This window comes from Nyctibius grandis, chromosome 33 (assembly GCF_013368605.1).
Source record: "Nyctibius grandis isolate bNycGra1 chromosome 33, bNycGra1.pri, whole genome shotgun sequence".
Lineage (NCBI taxonomy): Eukaryota > Metazoa > Chordata > Aves > Nyctibiiformes > Nyctibiidae > Nyctibius > Nyctibius grandis.
The window spans coordinates 4168092-4191598 of NC_090690.1; the positions used below are offsets into that span (position 1 = coordinate 4168092).

A 23507-nucleotide genomic window follows, 5' to 3' on the forward strand; every position below is an offset into this window, starting at 1 on the left:
GTCCTTTCTGGCCGCCCGCCTTCTGCTGAAGAAACCCTGCCATTTTCAATTTCATCTTACCCTTGCTATCGATCAAACAATTAAATAGCTAATCTCAATCGCTGCTGGCTCAATGAATGCACAGGACAGGAGAACAACATCTGAAATACCTACTTATGGGCTCTAAAAATCGATTCCTCTTTGCACAAACAGCTTGATGCTTTCAAACCCATCAAGGTTGAGAGTGATGTGCTTGATGAGCCCCAAAGACAGGCTGGGTATGAGTTATGTGTTTGGTGAGCCCCAAAGACAGGTTGGGGTTGAGAGTTATGTGCTTGATGAGCCCCAAAGACAGGCTGGGTATGAGTTATGTGCTTGATGAGCCCCAAAGACAGGTTGGGGTTGGGAGTTATGTGCTTGGTGAGCCCCAAAGACAGGTTGGGGTTGGGAGTTATGTGCTTGATGAGCCCCAAAGACAGACTGGGTATGAGTTATGTGGTTGGTGAGCCCCAAAGACAGGTTGGGGTTGGGAGTTATGTGGTTGGTGAGCCCCAAAGACAGGTTGAGGTTGGGAGTTATGTGCTCGGTGAGCCCCAAAGTTAAAGGGAGGCAACGGGGGAGGACATTGCCTTTTGGATGCTGCAGGCAACTCCATCCAGCACCCTCCCAGAGCTCCCTGAAACCCTCTGATCCCTGAAAAACGCAGTGCACCGCTGGAGAGATGTGCTTCTCCAAGGAAAATCCGATTGCTTGAGTCCTTCCCACATATAGAAAATCAATGTGTGCTGCCACATAGAGGCTGTACTTCGGGGAAATTCAGCATGAAATCCTCTGCTTTGCTCCACCTTTGAGCCTCAGTAATGGTGCTCAGCACCATCCTGCACTGCAGGGATGCAACAGGGAAACACTGGTACCATCAGGAGAGGGGATTGCAGCCTCATGATTGAACTCTTGGATTGAGTAGAAACCATTAGTGCCTAAATTGTCCCTTAATTTAAATTTAACGGGCAATATAAAAACCTAATTAAAAATCAAACAATGAGGGAGAGAGAAAAGAGAGATCCGACAAGCGATGAATCCGCTTGACCTAAAATCTTTCCGAGGCACAAATCTGCATTTGGAACAATGGTTGTTTATTAAATTTGTTAAAAACATATTTAATTGGATTTGATATTCAATAAGCAGCGACGAGGAATGAATTTAGTGGCCTCGAAGCTACTGAGCATTGAAATGGGCTCTGTTGATATGCAAATGGGTTTTGGAGATTATCAGAGATAATGGGTTGGGCGTCCTTGAAGGGGAGGGAGTGGAGAGGTCTCATAACCAGAACTTAATGATTTAACCCTGCGATATTTATCTCCCACCTTAAAATCAAGATTTAATTACAGAGGCTGCCTCCGGGCTGGCATCTTCTCAGAAGGCGATGGGATCGTGGGGTGAGCCTATCTGGGGGAAAACAAGCAGAAAACGGTAAAACCTGGGTGTTGCCCGTTGTGTTGGTCTTAGCGGTGGGCAAACTGGGAATTCACGTTTTATTAAACTTCCCTGTGAGCAATTTCTTACAGGTTTTTTTCAGATCCCCTTGCCTGATCCCTCGCTGTCGGCACGCTTTGTTTCCTGCTCTGACGTGCCTTCATTTCTCTTTTTATCACCTTCTTCTCCCTGTTCCCAGTTTGCTCAACCTCTAATTTTCATGTCAGAGTGAATTATGAAAAACAATGTTTTCTCCCCACCACCACCACCACCACTTTCCCCCTGCTTCTAACTCAGAAAAAAGTTCCTTTTTCCTTCATTAATATTTCTGCTCGGTGGTTTGTCGGGAGTCAAATGACAAACCAGCGCCGGGCTTTGCGTAGGACATTTCGAGCCTCAGCTCCCAGCTCGCTAATAAGCTTCCCAGGCATCTGTAAAATACATTTTCGATTCAATTAGTGTTTAATGTGAAGCGCTTGATGTGTCAAAGCGTCCTCGGAGATCCGGCTGAAGGAACAGCGGGGAGAGCCCCAGCCCGGCTGCACCGTTCCCTTTCCAGGGCACGACTGAATTGCGGAATGATTCGTTGGGATTAGGAGTGATTGAGGGCTCTGATGAGGTCTCTGCTCCTACACGGAGCTCATCTCACCGATAAATCCCCGTGCAGCCGGCGGTGTTGGCTGTCACCATCCATTTCACCTCCTCCAGCCCCTCCTAAAGCAGCAGAACCCCCCTTGCCAGTGGTTAAAATCCTGTTGGTCAATGGGATTGGAGAGTTTGAGGGAGCTTTCGAAGAAGTCACCTTAATAATTAAATGTAACAGGAAAAATAGGGTGGGTAAAGGTGTATGGGTCTGCTTGCACGTGTGGGAAACGGAGAGGTGCTGTGGGATGCTGCTAACCCTGAGAGCTCAAAAATGATGCTGCTAACCCCAAGAGCTCAAAAATGATGAATTTTGCCCCAAGAAACAGGCTCGTGCCAGCATGTGGGTTAAATTCTAACTCCGGTAACAGCTGGCAACTCTTGCTATGACAAAATGTTCATGTTCTGCAGAATTTTCCCAGTGCCTTTTCCATGTGTGAACCATGTTTTTGTTTTTTTCTGTCCCCAGATGAATGTAGTTTTCCACTCCAACATCCAAGAGGGCATCAGACACTATTACGATGACCTTGACTTCAAGAACATCTTGGATTTTGTACAAGAAAAGGTTCGGTTTTGGAGGGAGGGTGGCATCAGGGAGGTCTGGTGGTGAAGTTTTTCAAAGAGTGATTAACTCTGTGCCTCATTGAAGCAGAAGCATTAATTTTCTCTGTAGTTTTAGAGTTTATTCCCATCCCTAGGGTTCCTGGCTTGATCTATCTTGAATATCTTGATCTTTCTTGGTTTGCTTTGCTCTTCTTGCGCAGTTTTGCGTTGTGCTGCTCTCCAAGCCCACCCCGCTGATGTTTTTGGTTGAGTTATTCTTAGAATCATAGAACCATAGAATAGTTTTTTCCATCTGTGTTCACTGCAAAGAGCATCTTATGCGTTACACCACGGCATGGACCATACCAGGATATTTATATTTCCCAATCTTGATGGGAAACCGGTGCCTAACGCCTGAAATCTTTTTGATAGGTACCCCAACCTGCATAGAGAGAGATGGAGGAATAAAATCACATGTGCTAAAGCTGCTTCAGGGCTGCAATGACCCTTAGACAGGCCGCCTTAGGTATGTCTCTACTTGAGGTGTCATCAGTAGCTGGCCAAGCCCTGACTCAACGGGAGAATTGCAGATAAGGTGTGTCATGTCCAGCCTCTCCATGGGCAGCACCAGGGGCAAGCTGCTCTTGGGACTGACAAGAGCTCCAGTCCAATATTGGGGTTTGGCAGAGTCTGCTTTAATTGTTTTAGGTGTGCGGTTGCATATTCTGTCTCATACCTAATGCTTAGAGCCTGCCAGGAGCTGGCAGGATCCATCCCCCATCCTTGAGCCAACCCACAGGTCAATAAAACCATCCTTGCAAATCTTATATTTTTTTTAACCAAACTTTTGGTACGCCATTGCTCTTGCCTTGTATTTTATGCACCACGTAGTTTGTTTGAGGCACTAAATATTAAAATAAATATTAACTTGCCTTCCTAATTCCTGCCATTGAGCCCCGCCTAGATGTGTTTCCCTTTTGTCTCTCAAAACCCAAGGTAGCCACTTTTCAACAAAGCAGTGATGGAACGAGTCCAGAGGAGGGCGACCAAGCTGGGGAAGGGTCTGGAGGGTCTGACCTCCGAGGAACGGCTGAGGGAGCTGGGGGTGTTTAGCCTGGAGAAGAGGAGGCTCAGAGGTGACCTTAGTGCAGTCTACAACTACCTGGAGGGAGGTTGTAGTGGGGTGGGAGTCGGCCTCTTCTCCCAGGCAACCAGCGACAGGACAACAGGACACAGCCTCAAGCTTGGCCAGGGGAGGTTCAGGTTGGCCATTAGGAAGCATTTCTTCTCAGCAAGGGTCATTAGCCATTGGAAGGGGCTGCCCAGGGAGGTGGTGGAGTCACCATCTCTGGAGGGGTTTAAGAAAAGCCTGGACATGGCACTTAGTGCCCTGGTCTAGTTGCCATGGTGGTGTCAGGGCAATGGTTGGACTTGATGATCCCAGAGGGGTCTTCCAACCTCATTGATTCTGTGATCCCCCCAAGTACACTGAAAAGCCAAATAAAGTCAGGATTTGTAGATATTATCCCCGCTGTTAAGCGTGTGGCAAGTTTGGACAAGCTTGGTTGCCTCTAACATATCATTTGTTTTTTCCAGGACTGGTGAGAAACCGTTCCTGGGAATCTGAGGGATGTAGGTTTACTGGTGTTTTGAATGAGGATATTTGGTTTACCCGTTATTTGTGTTATTGTGGGAGGGAAGCACTTGGCTTGAAGCATTTGGTGAATGAAAAAAAAGGTGGAAAAAAAACAAAAACTTGAGATCTAGGAGAGAAATCACAGTGGTGTTATGTCTCCTGGGTTGGTTTTGGAGAGCAGAGCCAGGCTTTGCCGGCAAAGCTGCTTTCAGATAAACTTTGTTCTCACCTCAGCCCGATTTCTTTCTGTTCATTATGGGTTGAAGCATCATAAATATGTGAATCTTATCGCTTTGAAGAAAAGGAGACTGTGAAGCTCCTTCTTCTTTGATGTAGCTGGAATTTAAGGCCGGTGGTGCCCTGCACGCTCCCCTCTCTTGGCTTAAATACCTGTTTTTGACTCTTGGAGTCATCGTTACCAAGCTGAGCGCACTAATAAGCCCTCGGAAGGTCTGATTCTGAGAAAGACCTGAATCTTTTTCAAGCTTTGCTCCAACCTCTCTGCGAGGATGCTGTAATTCAAACCTCTCTTTATGAATGATAAATGGATGCTGCCGCAAGCAGTTGGAAAGTACATGTTGGAGCCCTCTTCAACGAGCCTTGGCAAGGAGGTTAGACCACAAATCTCCAGATAAAGCAGATGTATTTGCGGGAAAGTTTCTGGTAGCTCCAAACAAGTGAGGACCAAGCGCTTATCATATAATCTCACCCCATTTTTACAACATTTTTCCCGTCTACTTCTTCATTTGACTTTTAATAACAAGTTTTCAGGGGGAGATCTTCATCTCAAACTCTCTGTACTAAGAGTTGTGACCACGGAGTGTTGCTGATAAATCTTTAACATCTGCACATTTTATCTTGTAGTGAGAGAAGGAGCTTTGCAAGAACGTGTAGCTCATTGCTGTGAGCTTTTATATTAGCGTACCATTTCCAAACCAGGAACAGCAGCAACGTCAGCGACTGAAATGCAGAGTTGCTCCATCCTGAGGGTAGGACCGGGGAGAAGCAATGCAGAGGAATAACTGCTTTTAAGAGAAGGGAAATTGGTTTTACAGGACCTGAGCAGCCCAATTCGCTTTGGGAGGATGAAAACTTGCAGGCAGTCTGGAAGGATTGCACCCAGATCTGCTTTTTTTGATAAAATACAAGCTCAGAGCAGCCTGTTATCATCATTTCGCGGTTATTCTTGCCCTTTTCCTTATTAAAAACCCCGTCTATACAGAGGTTAGCTGGCACACTATTATTTATTTATTATTATTTAGGTCAGGCAAACCCACACTACGCTCCTTAGGATTTGAGTTGTGCTTAAACCCTCTCTCAAGTGATGCTTTGAACTAGAGCCAACTGCCTACCCACCCTTAAACCAGTATCGTACAGTAAAAATAACAAGTAATTATGGTCTGAAGTGTAATATTTTACATCAGCAGGGTGATGGTGAAAATAACATGGTTTTACCTGTTGACACCTACTCAGTCTTGCTGCCTGCGATCAAGTAGATATTGAAATAAATTACCCTAAAGAAAATAATACTTATATGTTTTTATCACTCATTTTTGCTGAACTGCTGCCCTTTGCAGCCCTTGGACACGAGGCTGGAGACCACGATGACTCAAAAGCCCAGGTTTGCCCCAAGTCACTAACTGCAGCTCTCCACCATTCCTCGCTTTATCTTTTTTTAATGGTTTGCTGAGTACAGGTGGAAGAGGAGAGCTCAAACCGCTTGGCTGAGCACAGGATTTGAATTTCAAAGAGCTGCCGGCGCTGCGGTTCTTGCTCAAACCTGACTGGCTCCAAACTCAAAGTAAGGCTCAGAGGGATGAGGGGGTTGTGCTTGCAGACCTCCTCCTTTTTTCTTGGGGAGATTAAAGGCAGTTTTCAGCAGCACGGCTCGTTCGAGCCTATTGCTTCGAGGGCGATGGTTTTAGCTATAATGAGCCCGCGTCTCGCGGGCGGCGGTCCTTGACACGGAGAGCTCCTCAAGTGCAACCTGCGAGGCTCTTTCCATGGGCTCTCTGGTTTTTTTGCATCTCTGAGCTCCTGGAATGGGCTGCCCAGGGAGGTGGTGGAGTCACCATCTCTGGAGGGGTTTAAGAAAAGCCTGGACATGGCACTTAGTGCCCTGGTCTAGTTGCCATGGTGGTGTCAGGGCCATGGTTGGACTCGATGATCCCAGAGGGCTCTTCCAACCTGACTGATTCTGTGATGAAAGTAAAACCCACACCAAATTCTCTCTCAGCTTATGAGAAATCAATCCAGGCACAACAGTAGTTTGGGCTAAATCTCTCTTTGCAGAGAAAAAACCCCAGTGAGGCTTCCCAGCAGCTAGTAAGCCTCGTTATAAGGATTTTGTACTAATATTTGCATGGTTATAAAAGCAAATGGAAAAAACTTCTTTGCAGCATGGGGATACCAAAGGGGTAACAAGAGCCAATGTCCCTTTAGGTGTTTTTCTCCCCCTCTTTCCAGGCAACTTTTGCAAGCTGGTCTTCCTCACTGATATGGGTAGGATTAAAAGCAATCAAGGAATTAAAGGTAGGAAGTTGGAAAATAATTGTAAATCTGTGGGTTGGGTGCTCCTGGCCATATCTGCCTATTTTTGGCATGGGAGGAGACCACGAAGACCCCAAGAGCTGATGGCTTTTCCTACTCCCATTGGCCAAGTATTGCCACCAACCCACAGAATCGTTTTGGTCGGAAAGGACCTTTAAGATCATCGAGTCCAACCCTTAACCTAACACTACCAAGTCAACCACTAAACAATATCCCTAAGCACCCCATCTACTCATCTTTTAAATACCTCCAGGATTTAAAAACCCATCAGCAGGAGGAGGAGCAGATGCTCGCAGGGTTAAACCTCTCCCAAGAACAGCTTCTAGAAGAGCGTGGTGCTCAAAGAAAAGAGGAAAACCTTGTTTATTTCTGTCTTATCAAGCACACACACCTCTCCTGCCCACTTCAGGCTTTTCTTTCCAGGGGAAAAATGTAAAGATTCAAGCTTGTTTACCAAGCGTAGGGATGACTCGGTATATAATAAGCCCACTTCTATTCTGCGGAGAACAGAAAATGACTTCTATTAAACTTATTTTTTTTTTCCCCATTGTGCGAACAGAAGAAAAAAGCAGCTTTTTTCCTTTGTAGCTGTAGCATTTGATCTCTAATTTAACTTGACGGGAAGAGAAATCTCTGTTAGACTGCGGAGCCTTATTAGCATTTTGTCGAATGGCACCAACAAGGCGAGCTGCCTTCGAGAGCCAAGAAATACATTCATTCAAGACGCTGAAAGAGCCGTCTCTCCTGCGTGCCCCGGGAATAGGATGGATTAGTCACCTGTAATTAAATCAGTGAAGCATGAATGAACCTGATCTTTCCAGGGCTCATGAAAGCAAGGATGCCTCCAATACACGTGTGTACCCATCTATAACTGCTGCACACCTCTGAAATGGGGTTAATGGGGTTAAGCACCCACTTTTGTTTTTTTAGATGGTGTCTTTAACTTTGTATTTAGGGTCCTGGAAAGCAGAAAATAATTGGGGTTCTTAATGCTGGTGTTGCAGAGCAGTGTTGGAGATGCAGGGCCAGGCTGGAGGGGAGATGTGTCAGTGGGCTGGAGATGTCGAGGTTTATTCAGCTGCACGTCTCATCCTCTCCTTTTTTCCTTTTTTTTTTTTTTTTTAGTTTTCTTGCTGCGGCAGCGATGAGTACCGAGACTGGGAGGTTAACCAGTACCACTCCTGCAACGGCAGCGGGCCGCTGGCGTGCGGGGTGCCCTACACGTGCTGTATCAGGAAGGTATGGCAGCCAAGGCACAGCAAGTGCCTTTATTTCACAGAATCACAGAATCAATGAGGTTGGAAGAGCCCTCTGGGCTCATCGAGTCCAACCATTGCCCTGACACCACCATGGCAACTAGACCATGGCACTAAGTGCCATGGCCAGACTTTTCTTAAACCCCTCCAGAGATGGTGACTCCCCCACCTCCCTGGGCAGCCCCTTCCAATGGCTAATGACCCTTGCTGAGAAGAAATGCTTCCTAATGGCCAACCTGAACCTCCCCTGGCCAAGCTTGAGGCTGTGTCCTCTTGTCCTATCGCTGGTTGCCTGGGAGAAGAGGCCGACTCCCACCCCGCTCCAACCTCCCTTCAGGTAGTTGTAGACTGCACTAAGGTCACCTCTGAGCCTCCTCTTCTCCAGGCTAAACACCCCCAGCTCCCTCAGCCGTTCCTCGTATTTATTCCACGCTTGTGCAATGGAATAAAAAAAAAGTCTTGTGAAAACTGTCCTTGCAACGCTGCATTTCCGACGCGCTGTGAGTTGGGATGAACAGAGATGGAGAAGCAGGGAGTGGATTTGCAGAGCCATTAGGGTCTTCTGTGCTGATTTTCAGAGCTGAAAATCAAGACATCCCCCCCACCATCAAGTGTTTTTCTGCTGAGACGAAGCTAAGTGCTCTGACACCGTCTTGTTTAATACAACTGTGCACATCGTTGCAATCAATCTAACACACGCTGTGGGGAAAATGCCAGGAGCTGGGCCGAGGCAGGGGAAAAAAAATGCGAATATCCCTGGTTGCTGTGGCCAGAAATGCTATAAACACTGCTGAAAGGGATTTGCTAAGCATAATTCTGGTAGCAAAACCTCCTCGGGAGTGTCAGTGTTGCCTCTGAAACCTGGCCGTGCCCCAGGCTTTATGAATTGCACAAGGAAAATATGTCATCAATCTAGTGGTGGTGTTGGATTTTTAATGGAAAAAGAGGGAAATCTGAGGTGTCTTAATTATCCGTGGAAGTCTGACATGCAAATCAGCTGCAAAAATAATTGTCAGCTCTAATCAGGGCGTTGATTAAGAATCTTAAAGCTCCTGAAGATGGAATTAGAAATTCATGTGTTGTCCTTTTGTGTTACGAGCGAGGATGTGTTGGAGAGAGTCAAGTGTGTTTTTCAGTATTTTTTTACACTCCCCACGGTTTTGGGTGACAATTTGGCAAACAAAAGGCCTCTGTGCATCAGTATTGGAGATAAAAGAAATCACAGATGATTAATATAGTAGGGTAAGAAATAAGGCAACTTTTTGGCTTTCCGTTGCCATGAGCTGGGTCTGGAGGATGCTCTAGTGAAGGACCGGAGCAGCCAGCCCCTGGGAGGGAAAGTCCACGCTTAATCCTCTATATTTTTTTCAAGAATTAAAGCCCGTGAATGTGGTTCTGACAGATGGAGTAGTTTTATGGGAAGCAAGACCTCAACAAATGCATCTAAATCTCCATCATGAGAAATGAAACCCGTTCTTGGGGAGACAATTGAGAAACCTTTGGTTATTTAATGCAAGAAGGAAGAAAAGTGGTGGTGAATTTGTAGCCAGATGCATTTGAACGAGGAGCCCCATAGAAAGCAACAGTGATTCATCAGCAAAGGTCCTGTGATATCCACGAAAGCGAGTCTGAAAAGCAAGGACAGCTGAAAGCTGTCAAGAAAAGTGGTTTATTTTTTCAATGTAAACCAAATAGGCAGATCCTCGGTCATGTCCAGGTTCCTTTATACCACTGTAGGCAACAGCATTTACCTTCAGAGCATTTCAAACTCCCCTGATGCTGAAGGCATCATGGTCCCAACCCTGGATGAGATCTCTCTCATCGACCCTGATGGGTGTTTTGCTGCTGATCTCCAGATTTCCCTGCAACTCTTTCATATGCCCAGGGACTAATTAGTCTCCTTAACTATGCCCAGTTTGTAAATAAGGTCTTGAAGTGGTGTGAGACGGGATTTTTGATAGCGCTGTGAGTGATGTGGCAGGTACAGAAGCTCTTTGGTTGGGTAGCGCTGGAATAATTTCCCTGCCAATTACAGGAGGAAAAAGCTGCAGCTTTATGGCTGGCGTCTCTCTGGAGGTGCACAGTTCTTTTATGCTGTATCTCGCAGGAAAGCATAATTTACACCTAGATGTGCCCATTTCTCTTTTTCATCTCGGTGCTTCCGAAGCATGGGATGTTTTTGTTTTGTTGTCCAGGAGCTTTTACTGGTTGTCAAACCCATCTTCCTGAAAGCTTAATAATTTCAGCACGTTATTATTTTATGGGCACCAGGCCCCTTTAGAAATACACGGTATTATGGAAGCTGCTGTTTGATCCATGAAACAAGCCAAAAAAAACCCATCAGAAGATCAGTCCCGAGAGATGCAAAGTACCCAAGTAGCTCAGGATGTGCCGGAGCTACTCTCTGGCTTTGCTTTTCTTGGGATGAGCAAGAATCAGGTTTGTAACCCCAAATGTCCTGCTTTTCCATCCTGGCAGAGGAATTAGGTTTGATTTTGTTTTATAAAAGGTCCTGAATAGCAGCGTTTGGCTGGGATTTCTCTCAGACGTAGCTCTTGAAACGTTTTTCTTGGCCAACAAAGACCTAAGCCTTGGGGATGTCTAAAATCCTTACGTTTCTCCTCAAAGCGCTGGGAGACTTTGGGGAAATTCCTCCTTGATTTTTGGAGACCTCAATACATTTAATCCTTGTGAAATTCTCTTTATTATGAAGGAGAGACACGACTGAAGGTGTTAGAAAAGGTGGCTGGAATTAAACAAGGAGAAAATGAAGGGCAAGTTTTGAAAGAGCTGCTTTGCTGAATGCTTGTGTGAGGGCTCAAATCACCAGGAAAGCGCTGGGGGGGACCTGAGCATCCTCCGAAACGGCAGAAACCAGAGAGAAAAGTGGTTTAAAAAAAGAAATTAAAAACCCCAACAACTTATTGCTAACATGCATGGTTCCAGCATTGCATTTGGGCAAAAAGGAGCCCGCGGTAGCGACGCAAGGTTTGAGGGTAGCTGCTTGCCTTGTGCTATGCTGAATGTTCGAAGCAACTGGGTGAGCTCTTTTGTTTCTTATATTTTATTCTTATTTCTTGTATTTCCCCTTTGGCTTCCTGCGAGCTAAGTCTGTTCACCAATCCTCTGTTTGCAGGTCCCTGGAGAAGTCATTAACACCCTGTGTGGGTACAGGACGCTCGATAAAGAGGTAACGTTGGCTTTTTCCTTCGTATGTATGAGATTTGCTTCTCCTTCCCCAAACCCCCTCAAACAAAGGGGTTATCTGCAGGTAAGCTCTTCCCCACCAAGGCTGGCTGTTACTGCAGCTGTATATAAATTTATTTTTATTGCTTTTCCCTGGCATCCCAGGATTGCAGAGCATGGGCAGACTCATGACACGTGTGGGTAATCCCTGCAAGCTTTGACCTGGCCTTTCTGAGAGCAACGAGCTCTTTCTTGGATCAGCTCGAGAAGTGCTGCTCCTGGGTTGTGTTTTGAGGCTTGGTGGTAGGAAAGAAGCTCATTTGGAGGCCTTTGGGGGTGGCTGCAGGGCTGTATCGCGGCAGAGAGCTGCAGTATCTCCGTGCACATGGTCCGTAGCTCCCAGGGATGTTTTTTTGGCAAGAAAAAACAGGGAAAGGTCCAACCCAAGAAATCAATTCCCAAACACTTCTCATGCCACTCCTTTGGCTTGCAAGAAGGAGCAAACGCAAGAAATAACATCTCCTGCCAAACCCAACATCTCAATGAACACCGCGACGCTCCTCTTCCCTCTGCTTCCAGCGCCTGGAGCTGCTTAACGTCATCCACGTGCGAGGCTGCATCCACGCCGTTGGGTTCTGGCTCAAAGACAACTTTGAGATCACTTTGGGCATCGTTTGCTCCCTGCTGCTTCTACAGGTACGTGGCGGATCCGGTTGGCATCCCCTCGGCTTCTTTCGCTGTGCTGGAGGAGAAAAATAATTGGTTTTTAGTTATTTTTTTTCCCCTCCATTTACATTTGAGCTCTGTGTGTTGGATGGGAAACACCACAGCTCATTCTAGAGCATCCTTAACAGTTACGACTGCGGTGCTGGCTGTCTCATAACGCACTCCTGAAATGTAATTATTGATTAAGTAATAGCATCTCAAAGCAAGGCATGCACAGCGAATCCTTTTAGATTTATTTTTACAGCTCTCTTCAAATAGAGCATAAATATTAACCAAAGGAAACCATAATCATAAATTTAGCAGGATTTGCTATGCCTCATGAAATCCATTTCCCATTAATGATGTCTAAGGATACAAGCAACTTGCCAGCACAGGTAATTAAGCTCTCCATCACAGAGGCTCGATACGGAGAGAAATTTTGGGTCGCAGCTGGGGCTACCCCTTTGCAACGCTGTTGGCACTGTGTCAGCGAGGAGGGGAATATCTCAGATCTTTCCAGAATTATTTTTGACAAAACTTTGGTGGTTTAGGGTTGATTTGATCCTTTTGTGGATTCCTTTGGAGGCTCACAAATGAGAGCTTTCTTTTTATCTCATTGCATGTAACGTTGGGTTTGCCGCTGGAGGTATTTGGTGATGCTTTCCAGATATGGGGTTTTATCTAAATAGGAATGAAATTATTCTAATTTTTTTATGTGTTTCTGCTTGCAGTGAAAGGTAGAATAGTGGTTGGTTGAATAAAGCAGAAGCTGTTGGGGAAATACGGGGTGAGTTGAGCTAATTTTGAAAAGGGTGGACTTTCTTCTTGAGCTCTCAGATGGTCCAGATGACAAACCGAGACGGGGGAGCAGTTTGTGCCCAATCCTAGCTGTGATCCTTCACGTTTTGGAAGTGCTTTCTCCAAAGCATGCAGATGAGCAATAGACTTATTGCTGTGCTACCACCAGGAAATGTAACGGGCACAGAAATGGGGTGAGAAAGTGCCGTAACAGAGGTGACCGCTTCCATCTGCCTCGCAGGATGTCAAGAGCCCATTACAGGAGCCGCCTGTTGCGTTACCCATTAACCTGCCAACATGATGCTCTTAATTGGGAAAGATGGGGAGAAAAACCAGAGATGACAATAAGGATTGCTGAGCCTTGATGAATATCAAGTGCTTTTTGAGCAAGCGTTGTGATTTTTCTGGCGTGCCGTTAAATGCTCTTCAGATGAAGAACCTCGTTCTTCCCATCTGCTCACGATTTCCAGGTTTTAAATATAAATCGGATTTGATTCTGTCAAGTTTTGGAGGGAATTAAGTTACAAATGGCCATCTGTGTTGCCAGGAGCTGTCAGATCAGAAACAGCTTCATCCCCAGCAGCTGCCAGCAGAAATCTGGGGTGAGAATATTGTCCCTGAATTGCTGATACGAGAGGGAAAGTGTTGGTGCCGTCAACATGGGGAGATGAGAGTGCCTTGAGCAAACGTATTGACCTGTCCCATCTTTGGCCTTGGCGTATTTCTCATGTCCCGCCCAGGACATGTGCCTCTCCATGGAGCTGCACACCACCTTGGTGGAAAACTTGCAGGATGCTGGGGAGAAGGTTGAGATAATCCACGTCCCGAGTCCAGCTTTGAGTTTTACCCAATTTTCCTCAAAGTGTTGTTCTTCCTCAGGATCAAACCTCAGCCTCGTCCATGATGGCGAGCAGCTCAAGGGCTCACAGGTTGGGGATTGGAGCTTGGCTGATGTTCATCATCCGAGTGCCCAAGGTTTGTGCTTGGATTTGGGGTAAGCAACCAGCTCTTCTGGTGAAGAAAGAAGGGCCCGAGAAAAGTTGTGGCTGATGTCGAGCGCCCACGGCGAGCGGGTGATTGCTGCTCTCAGTGTTGGCTTTCCATCATGCTCAGATGTGGGAAACCATCAAATTTTGGCTTTCCATCATGCAGGAAGTTATTGAATTTCTCTGCTTTTCCCCAAATATCTGTGTGAGAGGCTGAGGGCACAGGGTGGGCTGCTTGGCTTTGCTTTCTCATGCGTGTGGGCGTCTGTCTAATGGGGTTCAGGGAAAGCTGTAAATCTGCTGGGTCCTGTTGGGTGTTGAACTCATTGAACAAGGAGGGAAAAATCCTGCCCGGGTATGTCACCGTGCAGCAGCCAGCCTCTCTGCTGGCTGGTGTAAGGCAGAGGGAGTTTGTAATTTTATAAGCACTCTTAAATTATGAATGTCTCTGTCTTTTTTAAGCAAGCCATCAAGCAATGGGCAAAAAAATCCCATTTTAGGAGTGGGGAAGTGGTTGTGTTCATTTGTCTGTCTTCATTCAGAGCGAAGCATAAATGCAGCAACTCAATTATTTTTCTGCCTTTGCAGAGTACCTTTAATTCTCTTTTTTCCCCCCCCTTGTTTCACTCTCCAGTAACAATCCTGTCTCCTTGCCCTTCTTCTCAGCCAAGCTGCAGACCGGGGCCAAACTGTGATGCATTTCATATCGCTCTCAGAAAAGACGTTTTAATTTAGTCGCTGGCAGTCAACGGCAAATTCACTTTGTGGCCTCGTACTCGTTGTGTTTAATTATGAAGCAACCCCAGATCTTTCAGCAGGTGCAGCAAAGCATAAGAATTTGTTTTATACTGCCTGCACCCCTGCCTTCCCTGCCTCTAGCAAGATTATCCGAGGAGTTTACGGTGTGCATAGGATGCGTTTGCAGTTAAAAGAAGCCAACTAACCTCGTGCATGGCTCTTTGCCGTGCCCAGGTGCTCTTTCAGCAGCTTTTATATCGACCTCGGGAAAAGCATCTCCAACTTTTTCACTCCCAAGTCTTTGCAGGGGCTGTTTTCTGGTGGTATTTCATCCTCCTTAGCAAGGTGAAGACATAGCAGCTGTAATAAGGTAGAAAAAAGTGCATAAAAAAGCTCTTCAAGCCCTTTTTCTCCACCCTAAAGAAGCAGAAAGTGGCACAAGTCCAATTAAAAAGAGAAAAATCTCCAAAAGGTCATTGCCAAGGGTTAATACCTATCGACTCTGCAGTAGGTTATTGCTACCTCTGTTTCACTTTGCTATTTCATCAATCTCCAAAGCTCTGTGTTGGGAGCAGCTACAGAGTTATAGGGCATCAGTGTAGAGGTAGACGTTCCCTCCTAAGTGTATAAATCCAGAAGATCAACTATTTCAGTCCTCAGAACCGCAGCATTAGACTCGCAATGGGCATTTTGCAGGTTGGCATCTTCATCTCTTGGTGAGAGTAATGTTAAATGTTTCCTTGGGTAAAGGGCTTTGTCTTGCCAAAGTTCCCTTTTTTCTTTGCAAGATTAATTTGTATTTTGTTTGCCTTTTAATACCTTAGTTGCTCCGGGGGCTGGAAGGCGGTATATTCTCAGGCGGCTGATGCGTGCTTAATGTAGTAGAAAAGGGGAATAAAAAGGATTTTTCCATCTACAGTCCATGACCTCTACGAGAGCCCGGTCTATAAATATCAATTTATGGAAGGAAAAGCCAATAAAAGATAAATGCTTGCCTTTTACTTGATTAGCTCTGGGAAAGCTTGAAACGATTCAACTCTTCTGGGTAGCAGGATCCAGCTTTACAGTCGCCCAAATGGGCAAAGACCTCCGGAGTTGGGCACGCGCCTGCGGAGCAGCCGGTGATGTTTGCGTGGAAAAGGGTTTTCTTGCAGCAAGGCAGGAATTCTCAAATAATGTCATCTGCAGGGTGGTTTTCTCCGTAGCTGTCACCGCAGGGGATCCCTGAGTTTGGGTGCCACCAAATTACAAATGGCATTATCCATGCAAATCGCAATATGTATATATGATATTGCAATATCATTCCAAAAATTTTATATATATATATAAATAAATATATATATAAATATATCTCATATTGTGACTTCCCAGTGAGTCTGGATGCTTTGTTGATTCCCTCAATAGTCTTTGGATTTATTTTATGCAGAGGAGGGCGACCAAGGTGGTGAAGGGTCTGGAGGGTCTGACCTCCGAGGAACGGCTGAAGGAGCTGGGGGTGTTGAGCCTGGAGAAGAGGAGGCTCAGAGGTGACCTTAGTGCAGTCTACAACTACCTGAAGGGAGGTTGTAGTGGAGTGGGAGTTGGCCTCTTCTCCCAGGCAACCAGCGATAGGACAAGAGGACACAGCCTCAAGCTTGGCCAGGGGAGGTTCAGGTTGGACATTAGGAAGCATTTCTTCTCAGGAAGGGTCATTAGCCATTGGAAGGGGCTGCCCAGGGAGGTGGTGGAGTCACCATCTCTGGAGGTGTTTAAGAAAAGCCTGGCCATGGCACTTAGTGCCCTGGTCTAGTTGACAGGGTGGTGTCAGGGCCATGGTTGGACTCGATGATCCCAGAGGGCTCTTCCAACCTCATTGATTCTGGGATTCTGTGATTCTGTGATTCTGGGACTGCTCTTGAATAGTCTAAGAGCCGCTACTCGATGATTGTGTACCCCTGTGCAAACCCTGTGCACTTAAATCCCTCAGCAAAAAGCTCAGAAAGCAGCAGACTAGAGATGTCCCAAGGCAGCGGTGGTTTCTGAACGCCAGCCAGGAAGAACAGGCAATTTTCTAACTTTAAATAACCCGCAAGCAGTAACTCCCAAGCCGTTCTCCCCTCGCTCGTTGGTGATTACCATCACGGAGGGGGGAAATTCAGGGAGAAAAGCAGCTTTTTAATTTTTTTTAGCCTCATATTTGATCCATTTTGCTAACATGCTCCTCTGCGATAACGCCTTCCTTCATATTGCAGTGCAATAAAATCAACACTCACGTTAGAAGTCTCTTTACTTCTGGAAAACACGGTGCCCTCGGTGCCGGAGATATTGAACGCATCTATATTCCTGACAGCTTTTTCTGGTTTCATTAAGTGCAAGCGGATATTTAGAGGCGAGCTGGAATGGAAGTCGGTTCATAACTCAGAGGAGAGCGAAGGCGGTGGGATGCAGGCTGCTGATTGAGGACTTGGGGTGATTTTATTCCCCAGTTTAACAGGGATGCCGCATCCTGCGGTACCTCGGACGTCGCATCGCCGTCGGGAGGAGAGGAGCAGGAGTGATGTCCCTGAACTTGGCTGGTTTTATAGAATTGGATGCATTTGCATTCAATTTATTGTAAATACAAATCTTTTTGGAATTACTCTTTGGTTTAGGGAGGAAAAAAAATGACATGCTTGCCTTAAAATGTGTCATTTCAAAGAGTTTTGTTTGCTTGGTCCTTTCACTGTACCAGCAGTGGGATTTTAATCCGCCTGGTGATGACAAGCTCATAGAAGTAAATCATGCTAAAGCTTGACATACATTTAAATATTATTTTAAAACTTTTGAAACCCTTAAAGGCTCTGCTGTTGAATATGGATTAGCACAATCTTATTATCCATATCCGCATGGGAGAGATCGCTCTGGGCTCTCCCTGCAGTTCACGGAGAAGCGGAGCAGCCATCTCTGAGCATTGTCCAACCACCCTTGGCCTCCTGCATCCCTGCCTCGAGGTTTCTGCAGCTTTTGGGGACGAAAGAGGGACAGATATGGGATAGGAAGGCAGGACCCCGGCTGGAATTTCCATGACAAAGTCTTTGGTTCCATTATTTTTTCTCCTCCATCAAAAGCAAGCTCCATCCCAGGTGACCGCGAGGTCGCACAACCCAGTTTTGGTCCTGTACGTGTTCTCGGGGAGCGAATGCGTCTCACGCAGGTTGAGTCCGGGACGAACGCTGTCTCCGTGCGCAGGCTAAAATAATTTTGTAGCGTATTTGGGAAGGAGTCGCCTGCAGAGGTGGAAATACAATATGCAGCACAACAATGAATATTTTGAGGGCAGTGGGGAGCTACACAGATACACACACAAAAGTTACCGGGCCTGTAAGAGAACCTGATTTCAGGCCATTTGGATCACAAAAGGAGATGCTGAGATGTTTCCAGACTTCAGTTTTCCTTCCAGTGTCTGAATCCAACATCTGAATACAACGTCTGAATCCAACGAATCCAGCATTTCCGTAATTACAGAATCACAGAATCACAGAATCAATGAGGTTGGAAGAGCCCTCTGGGCTCATCGAGTCCAACCATTGCCCTGACACCACCATGTCAACTAGACCAGGGCACTAAGCGCCACGTCCAGTCTTTTCTTCAACCCCTCCAGAGATGGTGACTCCACCACCTTCCTGGGCAGCCCCTTCCAATGGCTAATGACCCTTGCTGAGAAGAAATGCTTCCTAATGTCCAACCTGACCCTCCCCTGGCCAAGCTTGAGGCTGTGTCCTCTTGTCCTATCGCTGGTTGCCTGGGAGAAGAGGCCGACTCCGACTTCACTACAAATCGGGAAAGCCCTGCCAGCCGTGATCACGCAGCAGCCTCCGGCACCTCGTCTGTTCTTTCGGTGATTAATCCTGTTATCAGTAATTAGGTGGAACGTCAAATAAGCAGGATGCTCTTTGGGGATCAGTGGGTGCCATTAGGGAAGTGGGAATGGGGCGAGCTCCGACTGAGGACTTTGAGGAAGGACTCTCTGTGTTGGGAGAGCATCTCCAAGGACGTGGTCTTCCACTTCTTGAAGGAAGAGCCATCGCTCCGGGTGTCCCCTTGGGATCCACCTCCAGGTGGATTTGGGAGGGAAAAATTAAATATTGACCTGTTTGGGGGCGGCTTCTGTGCAAGGCGCGAGCTGCTCGTGCGGACGGCGGGGTATTTCTCCGTCTCTGAAAGGCAAATTGATAAACCCTGGTGATGTTTGTGTTTGCCTGCTTGCTTTTGGCTCGCTGGGTGACACTTGTCTGATTTGCTTTTTCCCTGTGGAGTTTTTGCCTCCATTTTCTGCAGCCTTCTCTGCGCAAACCCTTTTCCCTTTCCACTACGGGATGAAATGGTCCCTAATTTAAGATGCGTTATTAACCCTTTGCTCTTATCCCCATTTATCTTTCTCTTTATGTTCCCGCTTTCCAGCCTATTTAACGGATCAATTAGGACCCAGAGAAATGATTAATAACATTTTTCATCTCCAAAAACGGTGTCGCAATAGCGTAGGGCATTCCAGCTGATGGATGGTACAGGTGCAACTGGGTTATTTATTTATTGACTCTTTGTTGCAATGAATAATTATGCAGAAAAGCACGTTAACTACGAGCCTCAAAAATGAGAGGAAAAGCCGCAAGGCTCGAGATGGTCTCGTCCTTCTCCATCCCATCTCGTGCATTGAAAATATCCATAAAGCCACACGGTTTGTATCCCGGTGCCAACCCCTGCAATATCCTGAAGCATCTGGGGCTTATAGGAAACTTTATTTCTAAGGATCAGTAGTTGAGGTGGGTAAAGGGTTAGTAGAAAATATGCAGCTTGTGTTGAAAATGCTCTGATTGCCACCGTGCCCCTCATCAGCGGCTGGTCTGCAAATAGCTGGAGTGAGTCCAGAGAAGGGCAATGGAGCTGGTGAAGGGTCTGGAGCACAAGAAGGGTCTGGAGAGCTTGTGAGGAGCGGCTGAGGGACCTGGGGGGGTTTAGCCTGGAGAAAAGGAGGCTGAGGGGAGACCTTCTCGCTCTCTACAACTGCCTGAAAGGAGGGTGTAGCGAGGTGGGTGTTAGTCTCTTCTCCCAGGTAACAAGTGATGGGACAAGAGGAAACAGCCTCAAGTTGCCCCAGGGGAGGTTTAGACTGGAGATCAGGGACAATTTCTCCATGGAAAGGGTTGTCAAGCGCTGGCACAGGCTGCCCAGGGCAGTGGCGGAGTCCCCGTCCCTGGGGGGATTTAGAAGCCGTGTAGATGTGGTGCTGAGGGACATGGGTTAGTGGTGGCCTTGGCAGTGCTGGGGTAACGGTTGGACTCGATGAGCTTAAAGGTCCTTTCCAACCAAAACCATTCTGTGATTCTATGTTTCTAATATCTTAATTTTAGCAAGAGCCTGGACCTCTGCCTCTCTCTTTGCAATGCTCGCGGTGACGTCCAGCTAATCCGCATCCTGCTGTCAGGGCTGATGTGGGACGTCATGAGGTGGACGTGGCCATTAGTTAATTTAGCAACGAGTCTGTTGCTTTAGCAGAATATTTTACTGGGTATTGTCCTCTCTTGTCTTGTGGCCAGGTTTGAAAGTTCGGGTGACAGCACCCCTTGCATGAGAAGACCTTCAGGAAGGGTTTGCGTGACTGTAGTGGCCTTACCACTTGTATTTTGCAGGTGAGTGGCCTCGTGATGGCTTGGCTGTATTGGCAAAAACTCAACGAGATCTACTCCAAGCTGGACACCGTTGACTTCAGGATCCTGGAGAGGCGGGATTTCAGCTTCGGGGCGGTGGATCTGAGCGGCGCGGGCTGGTGCTGGTGCTTGCCCAGGGAAGGGGGCTACATTCCTGTCAACGCTGAGGAGGAGGAGGACGAGGAGGAAGATGAAGGCGCCGTCTGCCACAGCAAAGCGTGGGAAGGTGGAGGACTGAAAGGCAGCTTGGAGCAAAGCTCTTAGGGAGGCGGCGGATGCTGAAGGTGGAAATAATGTGATTTATCTTCTCAGGTTCAGGAGATACTTTGGGGGAAACTGTAAAGAACCAGTGGAAGGTTATTAAAAAAATGCAATGCACTGTGCAGGCACGTGAGCTCCCCGGGGCCCCTTTTCTACCTTGGTATTTTGAAGCATTTGTACATCTCCCTAGTGGGTTTTTGGGGTTTTTTTTACACAATAAATGTGACTTTTGTTGCGTTTTGCGAAGTTGCTTCACGCCAGTCTGGCCGTCGGGGAGGGAAGTGGCACCGTCGTTGTGGCACTTTGGGGTATCTTTATAGTTATATTTAGTCTCGTCTCCTGAAAAATAGTGGCTTTATGGTAGATCCCCAGATGTGCCCAAGCCCCAGAAAGACACAGCTTAAGGAAAAAACAGAGCAGAGCCTTTCCAAAGGGCTTTTCCAGGAATAAAATCCCCTTGGAGACACAACTTGCACCTCCTGGAGCGAGATGGATGTTTGGACAAGGCTTGCATAGGAGGAAAACACCCATTTCTGAAGGTTTCCAGCTCTTCCCCATGAACTGTGGCTTCAGTTTTTATCCCCGGGCAAGGAAAAGGAGAGCCCAGCAATTTAAAAATGAAGATGGCTTTATTGTGGCAACGTGCTGCCTCTGGGGATGGTGGTAGCTCCTCTCTGCTGGAAACTAACCTAGAATGACCAGGTAAGGAATTAACTTTTATAATATTTATTTTTTAGCACAAAAAACTTGGTGATCAAGGCAGGAATTCCCTCCTGCATCACTCGGGATATGGGAATTAAATAGGCAGCGTGTGTTGCATCCAACCCTGGACCGGTAAGTTGAGCAGCATTGGGAAACGACCTCGCGGAGGGAAACCTCAAGGAAGATGAATTGCAAAAATACGACTGTGTTTTTATCAAAAAAAAACCCACTAAAACCCTCTGCAAAGCTCCCTGGGCTGCTCTGGTGTGGGCTCAGCAATAACCTACCGACGGCAAAGCTTCCCCCAGCAGCCATAAGTCAAGTGCAGAGCGGGGAGCAGAGAGCAGGGACCTGATTTCTTTCTGAACCAAAGCCCCGCGGGTGCCCCGGGGCGGCTGTTGTTGCCGCATCTGTCAAGGAAGAGGAATCATTTCAAAAGTGAAACGCAAAGAAAAATAAATCTATTTTTCCAAAGAGCGACACGTCCGCAGAGCCGCGGGGTTTATTACCGGCGCTTTTTATTAATAAGGGTATTTTGGAAGCCGGAGGTTGGCTTCGTGTCAATCTGCTGGAGGGTAGAAAGGGTAGGTAGATCCCCTACAGAGGGATCTGGACAGGTTGGATCGATGGGCCGAGACCAGCGGCATGAGGTTCAACAAGAACAAGTGCCAGGTCTGACACTTGGGCCACACCAACCCCCTGCAGCGCTACAGGCTGGGGAAGAGTGGTTAGAAAGAGCCCTGGGGGTGCTGATGGACAGCCGGCTGAACAGGAGCCAGCAGTGTGCCCAGGTGGCCAAGCAGGCCAATGGCATCCTGGCCTCTGTTAGGATTAGTGTAGCCAGCCGGTCTGGGGAAGGGATCATCCCTCTGGACTTGGCACTGGTGAGGCCACACCTTGAGTACTGTGTCCAGTTCTGGGCCCCGCACTTCAAGAGAGATGTTGAGGTGTTGGAGCGAGGCCAGAGGAGGGCGACCAAGCTGGGGAAGGGTCTGGAGGGTCTGACCTGCGAGGAACGGCTGAGGGAGCTGGGGGTGTTTAGCCTGGAGAAGAGGAGGCTCAGAGGTGACCTTAGTGCAGTCTACAACTACCTGAAGGGAGGTTGTAGTGAAGTGGGAGTCGGCCTCTTCTCCCAGGCAACCAGCGCTAGGACAAGAGGACACAGCCTCAAGCTTGGCCAGGGGAGGTTCAGGTTGGCCATTAGGAAGCATTTCTTCTCAGCAAGGGTCATTAGCCATTGGAAGGGGCTGCCCAGGGAGGTGGTGGGGTCACCATCTCTGGAGGGGTTTAAGAAAAGTCTGGCCATGGCCCTTAGTGCCCTGGTCTAGTTGCCATGGTGGTGTCAGGGCCATGGTTGGACTCGATGAGCCCAGAGGGCTCTTCCAACCTCATTGATTCTGTGGTTCTGTGATTCTGTTTGTCTGGATGCCCAAGCAGGGAAGGGTGGGTGAGCGCTGGCCTGCGACTGCCGGGCTCTGTCTCCCTCTTCTGACTGTTCCCAGGCTTTATTTCATACCTAAACAAGAAGCAATTCCCTGCACAGGCCTGAAAAAAAACACTTTTCGAACCGTTTTCTTCTTCAAATCACGTTGAAAATGGAGCTGTGAACTACAAGAGCTGAGCAATGGGGTTATTGAAATTTTTTAAAACACTATGGCCAAAATTGAGGTGGTTTATTTTTTTTTTTGCAAGTGGAGAAGGTAAAACCTGCAGCCTGGGGAAATGGAGTTAAGGAATAACAGGGTGGCTGCCTTTACCCAAGCGGCTCGTGGGCTCTGGGAATTTTGCTTTTCTTCCTTTTTCCCCCTCTCTCCAGGAGTTGTTTAGTAAAACCTTATAAAATACAAGCTGATAAATTCAACCTGCTCTTTATATTTCCATGTATTTAGAGAGAGAAAGTTCATTTCTATTATTTTTCTCCCTTCTTTTTTCATTTCTATTATTTTTCTCCCCTTTTTTTCACCAGGACAAGCAGCCACCAACATCTTTATACCATTTTCATGACTGGGCAGACCCTGCCGAGGCTGGACCCCCACACAGGCACCATCGAACAGCTCGGATGCAAGTGGGTTTTCACTCCTGGGTTAATACTGGGAGCGATGGGATGTGGGGAGAAGTCCAGTTCACGCATCTTGGGCACCTCTATTCCCACGGACAGTTGGGCTGCAAGTGCCTGGACAAGAGAAAGGAGGATTTAAGCAAGAGCATAAATCATAAGTGCATTTTGCAGAAGCTTTTATCTCTGCTTTTGTCTCATGACTCTGACTAAAGGGGATGCCGATAACATTGCTTAATTCACCCTAAATTTTGCATCTTGAAATCGCTGCTGCCTTGCTCCAGACCTGACCCTGCTACACATGGAAGAGTAAATATTAAAATATATAAAAAT

The 23507-nt window shown here is 47.1% G+C and overlaps 1 protein-coding gene across 1 annotated transcript in view; it reads left to right on the forward strand.

The window, feature by feature from the left end:
* Positions 1–20419, forward strand: part of LOC137675295 (tetraspanin-15-like) — a 39582-nt gene extending 19163 nt beyond the window's left edge. Inside the window, exons 4-8 of the mRNA XM_068421302.1 lie at positions 2564–2659; positions 7949–8062; positions 11216–11269; positions 11845–11961; positions 20138–20419. Of these exons, the coding sequence (XP_068277403.1) occupies positions 2564–2659; positions 7949–8062; positions 11216–11269; positions 11845–11961; positions 20138–20419 (663 nt within the window). The remainder of the gene's footprint in view (positions 1–2563; positions 2660–7948; positions 8063–11215; positions 11270–11844; positions 11962–20137) is intronic.
* Positions 20420–23507: the final 3088 nt, after the last annotated feature.